The 11061-nt window shown below is 45.3% G+C and overlaps 1 protein-coding gene across 1 annotated transcript in view; it reads right to left on the reverse strand.

Annotated features, from left to right (window-relative positions):
- Nucleotides 1–9000: 9000 nt before the first annotated feature.
- The window catches only part of Tex43 (testis expressed 43), a gene marked incomplete at its 5' end in the record, with an annotated part of 19294 nt that continues 17233 nt past the window's right edge, over nt 9001–11061 (reverse strand). The window contains 2 exon segments of the mRNA XM_008841109.1: nt 9001–9176; nt 9179–9209. Coding sequence (XP_008839331.1) covers nt 9001–9176; nt 9179–9209 — 207 coding nt within the window.

The raw sequence follows: 11061 nt of genomic DNA on the forward strand, positions 1-11061 counted from the left end.
AGGCAGTACCTAAAATTGCTACAGTACATTTCCCAAAATAACTTGTTCCAATCAAAAAATTATGAGGCATGCAAAAAAGTAGGAAAGTACAAGTTATGCACTAGAAAAAAGAAAAGTAACAGAAACTGCCAGATGGGCTACATTAGTGAGACCCTGTCTCAAAAGAAAAGAAAACAAACAAAAAACTAGTAAGGGGCCATGGGGAGGCAGATTTCAAGGGAAGGGGGACAGGTGGTATAACGAAGTGGGGATTGGAAGGTGGGCTAGAAGAGGGACTATGGGGAGGGATGACTAACACTAAAGACCTTTGAAAATGCCATATGGAAAAGTACTACTGAAGAAGTGTCCTAAAATATGTTCATATACATACCTAAAAGGAGTTTAAATGGAGTTAGCCTATAATGGGGAGACAATGCCTCTCCTAGACACCATATGCTATCAAATAACAAGCCAATTCCAGGAATGGGTACCTCCTTTTGAATTGTTGGTTAGTGGGGTCCCATAGATACCCCCCAAACATTAGAGGCTATTGCCATTGCTCTTGGTTACCCTTCAGAACTTGATGGTAAGACTCTACTGCTGAAGACAACATATACTTGGGTTACAGGACATGAAGAAATCAAGCTTGTACTAATTTAGAAAGTTGATCCCTACTGGCTTTCATAGTGCTGGAAGGGTCTATGCACATGATTTAAGAAGAAATATAATCAACAATCTTACCCAACTGTGAGCCCTGTGAGTTAAAATAACTATCTGGCAAGATATGGCCACTGCAATAGTGGCATGAATGTTTTGGGAGTAGTCAAAGGTTTTCTGATTGGATGTAATGTAAAGCCCACTTCATGCCCTGGTACTGTGAACTGGGCCAAAAACCTGTGGCTGGCCAGGTCATAGGCCCTAGGAGAGAACCTAAATGGACACAGTAATAAAGTGCTCCCTAAGCTCTTGCCTTTATACCCATATCTCTCAACCTTCAACATAGAAGCTTCTTTTTATAGTAGATGACAATTAACACAAGCGACCCACAACTGGTCAGTGTGTGGAGAACAGGAGACTGTTGAATGCTCGGCTTTAAATGGGATATCAAATCTTACCCCCCCCCCCCAAAGCTCAGGAATCATGAAGGAAGAGGGGGCAGAAGGATGGTAAGCAGCAGAGGTGGTGAAGTCTGCAGCAGAGCAGTGTTTGCTGGATACTACGGGTCCACTGCACACATGCACTCACAGTGGCTGAGCATGTATGTACAGGACCTGAACAAGATCAAGCCAGCCAAAGTCCCAGCACAGATGGAGGAGGAGCTCATGAAGTCCCACCCCTAGCTGAGGAGCTATTGGTAATTGATGGCTTCCAGGGAAGGGAGAGTCAGTTTTTTTCAGGGATACAGTCCCTGAGAGTCTACCCATGCTCCAACAGATGGTTCTATACCAATGTACATACAGACTATACTAAGTGGACACAGAGGGTATTTAAAAAAAAGAGAGTTGGGTGTGGTGGCCCACACCTTTGATCCCAGCACTGGGGAAGTAGAGGCATGCAGATCTCTGTGAGTTCAAGGCCAACCTGGTCTACATGGCAAGCCCTAGGCTAGCCAGGGCTACACAGTGAGGAGAGTAGGTTTGATCAAAGCACATTACATACATTTATACATATTAAATAAAATATTTTAAAGGATTTTTAAGGGGCTGGAGAGATTGCTCAGTGGTTAAGGCCACTGAGTGCTCTTGCAGAGGACCTGGGTTTGATTCCCAGAACCCACACAGCAGCTAACAACCTCTGTAACTCCAGCTCCAGGGGATCCAATGCCCTTTGCTGACCTCCAAGGGCATTGCATGACATGGGTGCTCCTACCTACATGCAAACAATACACTCAAACACATAAAATAAAAATAATAAATAAAAAATTTCTTTTAAAAAAGGACTTTTTAAAAATCTTATTACTTAGCTGGGTGTGGTGGCACATGTGTTTAATCCCAAGACTCAGGAGGCAGAGGCAGGAAGACTTCGAGGCAAGCCTGGTCCACATGGTGAGTTCCAGGCCAGCTGGGGCTACAGGGAGACCCTGTCTCAAAAACAAACAAACAAACAAATAAACAAATAAATGGAAGACTGATAAAAATAAAAGGGGGAGCTGTGGGGACCTAAAGTCCCCACCTTGCAGAGGTCCGAGAGGAAGTTACTGGGGTGCGGTCTGACTTGTTTTAAAAGTCTGAAGGATACTTCCACACTGCTGAGGAGTGCATGGTCAGGACGTGACCATCCTTAAGATACATGCTCGGGGGGAGGGGGATTTCCAGGTGCCTTTATAAGCTCTGTAACACCTGCAATAAATGAGTCCCTGCTTGACTAGGCTCCCCGTTGCACCTGAGTGTTCCCAGTACTGGGGGTGGCATGGGCTGGCAAATGGCATGCTTACTCATCCCCAATCATCACTGCACGGGGGTCACTGGTTCGAACCCCTGGCAACTGGTGCCCAGCGTGGCGCTTGAAGGAAGGTGAAAAGAAGAAAAGAAAGAAAGAAGAAAAACGGATTGAGGCCAATCAGGAAATTTGGGGTAAGCAAGACCTGGAAAGATGGGTAATGCAACTAACAAGCTTGAGGACCCGGTGCTTAAAGCGCTGAGAGGTATGCTTAAAAGCAGGGGATTGGATTTGTCAAATCGGGTAGCTCAAAAGGTTTGGGCAGAGGCTGTTCATTTGGCTCCCTGGCTGCTTGGGGCTAATGTTTTTACTGGGGATACATGGGAATCATGGGAAGAGTTTGAGTAAGAATGCAGAAATGCAACAGAAGTGAAACCAAAAGCGGCCAAAGTGACAAGCGGCACCTCGGGTGTGCCCTGGCCAGCTTCAAGGCCTCCTGGGACCCATGAAAACAGGACCCACAGGTGCCTTTTTCAAAAGGACAGAGTGGAGTGGAACTAACGCATGTGCGAGTCAGGGGCCGCATGAAAGCCAGGCAGGGGACCGCCCCCTGGCTGATGACTGGTGGTAGCCTGCTGGGCGCATTAAAAAAAACAAAACAAAAACAAAAAACCACCGTTGGTGGTGTGCTGCAACCGGCTCCGGGATGGCTGGGAAGGCCTGGTTGGGAGAAGGTGGCTCAGGGGTCCCCGTCCTGTCCGTTCTGTGGGCGGCTGGGATCCACCCCACCCCCTAGTGTTACAGCCCTGTTGGTAGCAGCACTCACGGAATCCCAGGGCTGAGGGAGCCCTTAGTGAAAGCCTACAATGTTTTCACTGATGGGGGCAGATTTGGAGCTGCAGTGGTAGTATACCTGGGGGCAGATGAGAAACCAGAAAGATATGTCCACACTTGTGATGGCTCTGCTCAATTCAAGGAACTCATGGTCATTGCTTTCTGACAGTATTCAGACTTGCATGCTCCTTAAGGAGAGAGAAGCCCCTATTTTCTTACATCATCTTAGGGGGCACCAAGGATTGCCTGGGCTTTTATCCCGAGGCAATGTGGAGGCAGACAAGGTGGCTTCCACCCAGGTCCTGTCAGCAGGCCTGAATGAAGCTCAGGGTTTACATAACCTCACTCATGTAAATTGGTGGGGACTCCATAAGAGGTTTCCTCATCAAAGACCTAAAGAAGATTATACATACCTGTAAGTCTTGTCAACTATTTCTACAGGTACCGCCTCTGCAACAGCCAGGGGTAAACCCCAGGGGACTCAAGCCCAATTCCTTGTGGCAAATGGATGTCACACTATGCTCCTTTTGGAAAGCTTAAGTATATTTTTGTGTCCATCGACACATTCTCACATGGCTGTTGGGCTACTGCTCATACAGGAGAGAAGTCTAAACATGCTCAGTCTCATTTTCTCCAGTCCTCTGTTATGTTGGGATTGCCCCAATGAATTAAAACTGATAATGGGCCATGTTTTGTGAGTAAAAATTTACAAGATTTCTTTTCACTTTGGGGAATTCAACACAATACAGGAATTCCCTACAATCCCCAAGGTCAAGCCATTGTAGGACACAACCATCAAAACCTAAAAATTCAATTATAAAAACAAAAAGGGGGAATAATCTCCCACCAACAATTGGGTATGGCCTTATTCGCTATTAGTGTTCTTAATTTTCAAAAAAATAAGTTGGAATCCTGGTTTAAGAAGCATTGGGGATGACAGGAGCAGAGACCTGAGGTACGTGTAAGGTGGAAGGACCCCATTACAGGACAGTGGAGAGGCCCAGATCCATTGCTAACCATGGATCGAGGTTTTGGCTGTGTCTACCCTACAGGAGATTCAAACTCCATATGGGTGCCCGTGTAAAACCTTAAGTGGGTAGGCCAGGATCTGACTGACTATCATGATGGTTCATGGACAATAGTTCATGAGACAAAATTCTTCTCTTTATTTGTATCCATCTGAGGTGAAGGACCCAGTTCCTTGGCTTCATTGCCAGTCAGCCTCTTTGACAACTAGCTGATTGGCTAAAAGGTACATGGTCTCAGAAGTATTTCAACTTGTCCTACGCCATGACTTGCTTTGTTTCTCTTGATAATGCTTATCTTTAAGTGTCTTTACCAGATAATTCGGTGACAGAGGACCCTTGGAACTGCCACAGCCCACCTCCTCATGATTACGGACTCCCCCAGGAATATAGCCTCTCTGGTTGCCCACGCTTGGCTAACCGAGTTAGGCAGAGACTAAGACTGTCATGGGCTGGCATTACCCACACGGCTGCCCTTAATCATGACACATTTTTAGCCAAGGACAGGTAAGATGTCCCATGACAAGCACTCTTAAGACAGGACATGCACATGGCCAGGTGCATAGTCCAATGACGGTCAGAGGTGACACAACCTAAGACAGGCAAAAATGCATAAGATTAGAGGAAGGAGGTAGCTATCTCTCCTCAGGGAGCTGTCTATGAGACGGGTAACCCATGAAATAAAGTCAGTCGGGCCTTATAAAATAAAAATAAAAGGGGGAGATGTGGGGACCTAAAGGCCCCACCTTGCAGAGATCCAAGAGGAAGTTACTGGGGCACTGCCTGACTTGTTTTAAAAGTCTGAAGGATACTTCCGCACTGCTGAGGAGTGCATGATCAGCGTGAGACCATCCTTAAGATACACCCTCGGGGGGAGAGGGAGATTTCCAGATGCCTTTATAAGCTCTGTAACACCTGCAATAAATGAATCCCTACTTGACTAGGCTCCCCATTGCGCCTGAGTGTTCCTGGTACTGGGGGCGGCATGGGCTGGTGAACAGCCCATTTACTCATCTCCAATCATCACTGCGTGGGGGTCACTGGTTTGAACCCCCGCAAAAAAGCACATTTAAAAATTTTTTATATGTATGAGTGTTTTGCACGCATGATGTAAGCACATCACTGGCTCACAAACAGGAGAGGGAGTCGGATCCCCTGGAGCTGCAGTTACAGATGGTTGTTAGCCACCAGGTGAGTGCTGGAAGCTGAACCCGGGTCATCTGGAAGAGCCGCCAGTGCTCTTAACTGCTGAGCCATCTCTCCAGTCCCCAAATCTTTTTTTCTTTCTTTCTTTCTTTCTTTCTTTCTTTCTTTCTTTCTTTCTTTCTTTCTTTTATTTTTTTTTAAAGCTACACCTGTGTAAAGAGTCTTCAAGCCCAAATGACTCAACTTGGTGATTATAGAGAGTTAAAATGTTTCAGCTCAAAGTCAAATTACTTGGGCTGTTTTTCTGTCCCTTTGAAAGCCATTCATTGCCAACTCCATGTCTGACCTAACATGTTTATGGTTATCAAATACCTTTAAAATGTATTCTTAGCAAGCCACTAGTTTCTACCAATCCAAAAACTAAGACTGTCAGCAGATAGCAACTGAGGCCTATAGTAGAGATGGTCCCTACTTTGCTGTAACCCACCTACCTGATGTTTCCACTAACATATTCTATTATTATTATTATTTTGTGTGTGTGTGTGTGTGTGTGTATGTGTGTGTTTGCATATGTGTGCAGTGCCTGCAGAGGTCAGAAGAGGGTGTTGGATCCCCTGGATCTGTAATTACAGGTGGTTGTGAGCAGCCTGATGTGGGAGATGGAAACCCAACTCAGGTCATCTACAAGAGAAATACTTGTTTTTTAACTGCTCAGCCATCTCTCCAGCCTCAGTGAGCCACTTCCAAAGCAACACCAGTAATACTGGCAGCTGACTTGTCATCCAAAAAAAAAAAGGCTGTCAGAAGGCAGTGGAATAGCATTTCAAAGGGCTTGAAAAACAAAGAAAAATCTTTTTTCTCCTTTTGGGGGTGGTCTTGCTGATTGAACCCAGGGCCTTACAAATGTTAGACAAGCACTGTACCACTGAGCTATACCCCTAGCCCAAAGAAACAAGTCCTACATACACCTGAATTTCTTTTGGAGATTGTAAATGAGGTGGCAAGGAGCATTGTGATTGCAGATTCAAGGCCAGTATGACAAGTTACCTTGCTTATCAACTTAATATGATTTAGAATCACCTTGGAAACAAATCTCTGGCCATGTCTGAGGGGCAGATTATCTTGATTAGGTTAATTGAGGTGAGAAGACCCACCCTAAATATGGAGAGCACTGTTCAGTGGGCTGGGGTCTTGGACTGAGTAAAAAGGGGAAATGGGGTTGGAGAGATGGCTCAGTGGTCAAAAGCACTGACTGTTCTTACAGAAGACCCAGGTTTGAATCCCAGCACTCACATGATGGTTAACAACTGTCCGTAACACCAGTTCCAGGGGATCCAACACCCTCTTCTGTCCTCCACAGGCACTGTTCGACATGGGTGCACTTACACACCCACCCAGGCATAACACTTATACACACAAAATAAAAACAAATTTTAAAAAAGGAGAAATAGAGCTGAGCACCAGCATTCCCCTCTCTGCTCCCTGACTGTGGTTTCATGTGACCTCCACCTCCTGCATCTGCTGTCATGCCTTCCACACCCTGCTGGACTGTATCCCCTAGAACCGTAAGCCAAAATAAACCCTTCCTTCCTTAAGCTGCTTTTGTCCAGTTATTTCGTCAAAGCAACAAAACAAGCTAGTTTGGACAAACTTACTGACATCTTGTAATACAACTTGAAAAAGAGAGGAGGATATAGCTCAGTGGTTCATTGCTTAGCATGTGCAAGGCTGGGTTCAATCCCCAGTACTGCCAAACTACATAGGTAATGATGAAATAGAAGTTTTCCAGAGGAGCAAAATCTAAATTGTTGATAAAAGATATGTCTGAAAAACTCTGAAAGCGGTTCTTCAATGTGAACAAAACTGACTCCAGTAGGTGACCTGCACGAACACACTGCTGTCTCAGTTTGGGCTGCTATAACAGGACAGGACAAGTACATAAGCAAGTCACCCTTCAGCTTTGAAGACTGAAAAGTCCAAGAGTAAGGTGTCAGCAGTGTGTTCCTGGTGAGGGCCTCCCTTCAGCTTGTAGACAACCCCCTTCTCTCTTCTTTAGGTGGAGGGAGAGAGGCACAAGCAGGCTGTGTGGGTTCTTTTCCTTAGCATGTTTTCAGGGGTCCTTCATGTTGTAGCATGTGTCTGCAGATCATTTCTTTTTAGGGCTAAATAATATACCATTACATATATAAACCTTGTTTTTTTTCTATTGTGAAAAAAACCACATTTACTATTGTGAATCTGTTGCTATGAACATAAAATACCTATCCAGATGCCTTCTTGCAATATTTTTGAGTATATACTCAAGAATGAAATTACTGAATCATGTGCTAATTCTATGTTTGTTTGTTTGTTTTGAAACAGGGTCTCATGTAGTTCAGGATGGCCTCAAACCCACTATATAGTCAAAGATGACTTTGAATTTCTGATCCTCCTGCCTCTACTTCCTAAATACTAGGATTATAGATGGGCACCACCACATTGTTTACTGCCTTCTACAGTAATTTTCAGACAGTTGTTTTTATGCTACTAAATAATGTAAATCAGGAGCTAGAGAGATGTCTCTGAAGTTAGGAGCACTTGCTGCTCTTCCAGACTTCCAGACTCTTCCAACTTCAGACCTCAGTACCCATGTTGGGCAATTCAAACTGTCTGCAACTCCAGCTTCAGGGGACCTGACATCCTCTTCTGGCCTCAGTGAGCACCTGCACACATGTGGTAGACACTCACAGACATACACACTACACACAAATGAGAATAAAGATAATTGTAAATAGGGCCGGCCATGGTGGCGCACACCTTTAATCCCAGCACTCGGGAGGCAGAGGCAGGTGGATCTCTGTGAGTTCAAGGCCAGCCTGGTCTACATAGTGAGTTCCAGGATAGCTGGGGCTACAGGGAGACCTTATCTCAAAAAGACCAACAACAACAACAAAAAGATAATCGTAAATAATGTGAAGCAATTCTTGGCTGTATGAAATTAATACTCATACATGCTGAACCAACCCAAAGTATATCTCTGTTAAAGATTTGTGACTTGTGATGGAGTTGTCTTCCAAACAATCCAATTACCATGGTGATTGATTATGGTCTAGAACATGAGAGGTATGTGTGTTGGAGGGGTAGGTCAGAAAAAAGAGGGAGTGCAGTCAGGAAAGTTACAAAAATAATTTCACATTCTGTAGCTTGATTTCAGCTGGGCTTATCTAACATGAAGTCTCCGTAAGCATGAATGATAGGGGGTGAGGAGGAGGAAAGGGTAGAGGGCTGTGGTGGGATCTGATAGTAGGGCGAACCAGTCTACTGTTCTACTTGGAGTGAAATCAGTGTCAGTATAAGCAGTTTCTTTCCTCTCCCACTCTATCTTGGAAAGTCTTCAAAGTGATGTCCTTTCTAAAGTTTCTCTGATCTACAAATGATGCTACTGACTTACAATAATCAAACAATTCGAACTTGTAGGTGAAATGCAGCGAACTTAAACCCTTACCAGAAACAGTGGGGAAGACCAAGAGATTGAAATATCATTTTATTCTTCATTTTTACTGTTTAGCAGTAGTAGGGATCAAATGGAGCCTCATGTGTATTAGGTAAGTGTCCTGCTACCTTGCGAGGTCCCAGTTCAGCTTCTCACCGTGTTTCATCAGATCAGCCACCTCCTGAAGCCATGGGAAATCACAGTGCTCTGGTATCTGGAGAGAGGTGAGTGTAGAGGCATGTCTGCAATCTTTGCCTTGGGTGGGCCTTTCTTCAGGACGATTTTCCGATCTTCCCCATGGCACAGCCTTTCACTGTAACCCCAGAACAGAGAATCTTCTAAGGGCCAGCATAGATCCCACACTCTGCTGCTTGCTAAGAGAGAAAGTGCCCTGCTTAACAGCACATCACAAACCATTTTTTTGTTAGCACAGCACGAACTTTTCTTTTAATTTTTAAATTTTATTTATGCGTGTGTATCATCTTCCAAGGGCACATGGAGAGATCAAATGGAAAGAAGGAATAAACGAGAATGTATTAGCATTTACTCAGTGTGGGCATATTTCATTTAACCCTGTTTAACTTTCATGGCAATTCTATAAAGTAGAATGTTAAATACACTAGTCACTAATAATATTTTTTAAATTTCTGGGAACACTTAAATAGCAAAAGTGAAAAAGTTTTTTAAAATTATGCTGAATTCTAAAGGCAAAATTGGATATGTAGCTCAGTGGTACAGTGTGCTTAGCAACACAGGCTACCATGGAGGTTCAATATCCAGAACCCAAACAGAAACAAAAGCAACAAAATGCAAGGCAAAAAGCAGGGCAAGTGAGAGGGCTCAGTGGGTAAAGGCTCCTGGTGCCAAGCCTGATGACCTGAGTTCAGTCCCTGGGGCCCACATGGTGAACACTCACATACATACACACCCTCACACACAAAATAAATAAAATTTAATTTAAAAAAAGAAAGAAGGGAGGAGGGAAGGGAGGGAAGAACTAGTTCACAATGACTAATCTGAATTTAGAAAGCATTTCACTGTAATTAGTAGCACTGGACAGGCAAGTGTTATCTGTAAGTCTAGCCTATTTCAGTGATTCTCTGCCTGAATATTCAGCACAACCTAAAAATATATGTTCTGTGTAGCAGGAGGCCTCCAAAGATGGCACGGACCCAGAGCCCTGGGATTCAGCGAGAATTCATTTCACTTCTTGGTCCGCAAATAGCCCACCAAAAGGAGCCCACACCTCTGTACCCTGCTCATGAGCCCAGTGACTGCTGACAGACTATGTGGCATGGACCAATCAGAAAATGATACGCTGACTAAAGGGACTTGGGGGCGGAGAAAAGGGAAATATAAGGCCTGCCCCCTCCTGCATTAAACAATCCTGCAGCACCTCCGCTAATGCTTGCTTCTACCTGACTCCCGGGGTCTGTGTGTCATGACTCCGTGCCTCTTGCCCCCTCCCAATCTGCAGGGGACCCGATCCAGGTTAGGGTCTTCACAGCTGGCCTGAGGAGAACCTGCAACACCTGGTGCCTGAACAGGGACCCCTGCCCACGGTGTTGGTGACACCCAGAACTTTGGTTTGTTCGGTAAGTAGGCCCCTGGATTTGTCTGTTTCTTCGGCTGCTTGAGGGTAAACGAGTAGCCCCCTCCTCTGTCCCCTCCACCCTGTCTGTCATCTTTATTGTTGGACTAGTTTGTTAGATCAGGGAGGCACACTCCGCCATGTGGTCCCGAAGCCCACATCGGCACCTACCCCCTCTTGGCTTGTCCCAGTGAGTTCACATAAGGGCTGACCCACCCCAAACTCAGAGCCCAGGCTTCGGGTCACCCTGTTGCCTGTCCTGGAGACATCGTGTGAGCATACGGCCGGAGGTGTCATGGCCTCCAGAAGTCCCTCGCTGAGCACAAGACATTTGGATCCTATACACCTTTACATGTCAGGGCGGTTTACATCTGAGTGGCTCACGGTGCTTCTTTGCTTCCTTTGTGCCCTCTTGGTAGTCACCCTTGGCTTCTACTTTTGTGGCGAATTCCCCTTCATGAGACCTTCCCACAATGGGCAATTTACCACCACAATGCAGGGAACCACAAACAGCAGCACTCAAGGTGCTCCTTAAAACCAGAGGGTTGAAAGTGAAACCAAAAGATATCAAACACTTTGGGGATGAAGCCACTAATTTATCTCCATGGGTCTCCCCTGAAAACATGTGGGACCCT

Source organism: Nannospalax galili, unplaced genomic scaffold (assembly GCF_000622305.1).
Source record: "Nannospalax galili isolate Female #2095 unplaced genomic scaffold, S.galili_v1.0 scaffold490, whole genome shotgun sequence".
Taxonomy (NCBI): Eukaryota; Metazoa; Chordata; class Mammalia; order Rodentia; family Spalacidae; genus Nannospalax; species Nannospalax galili.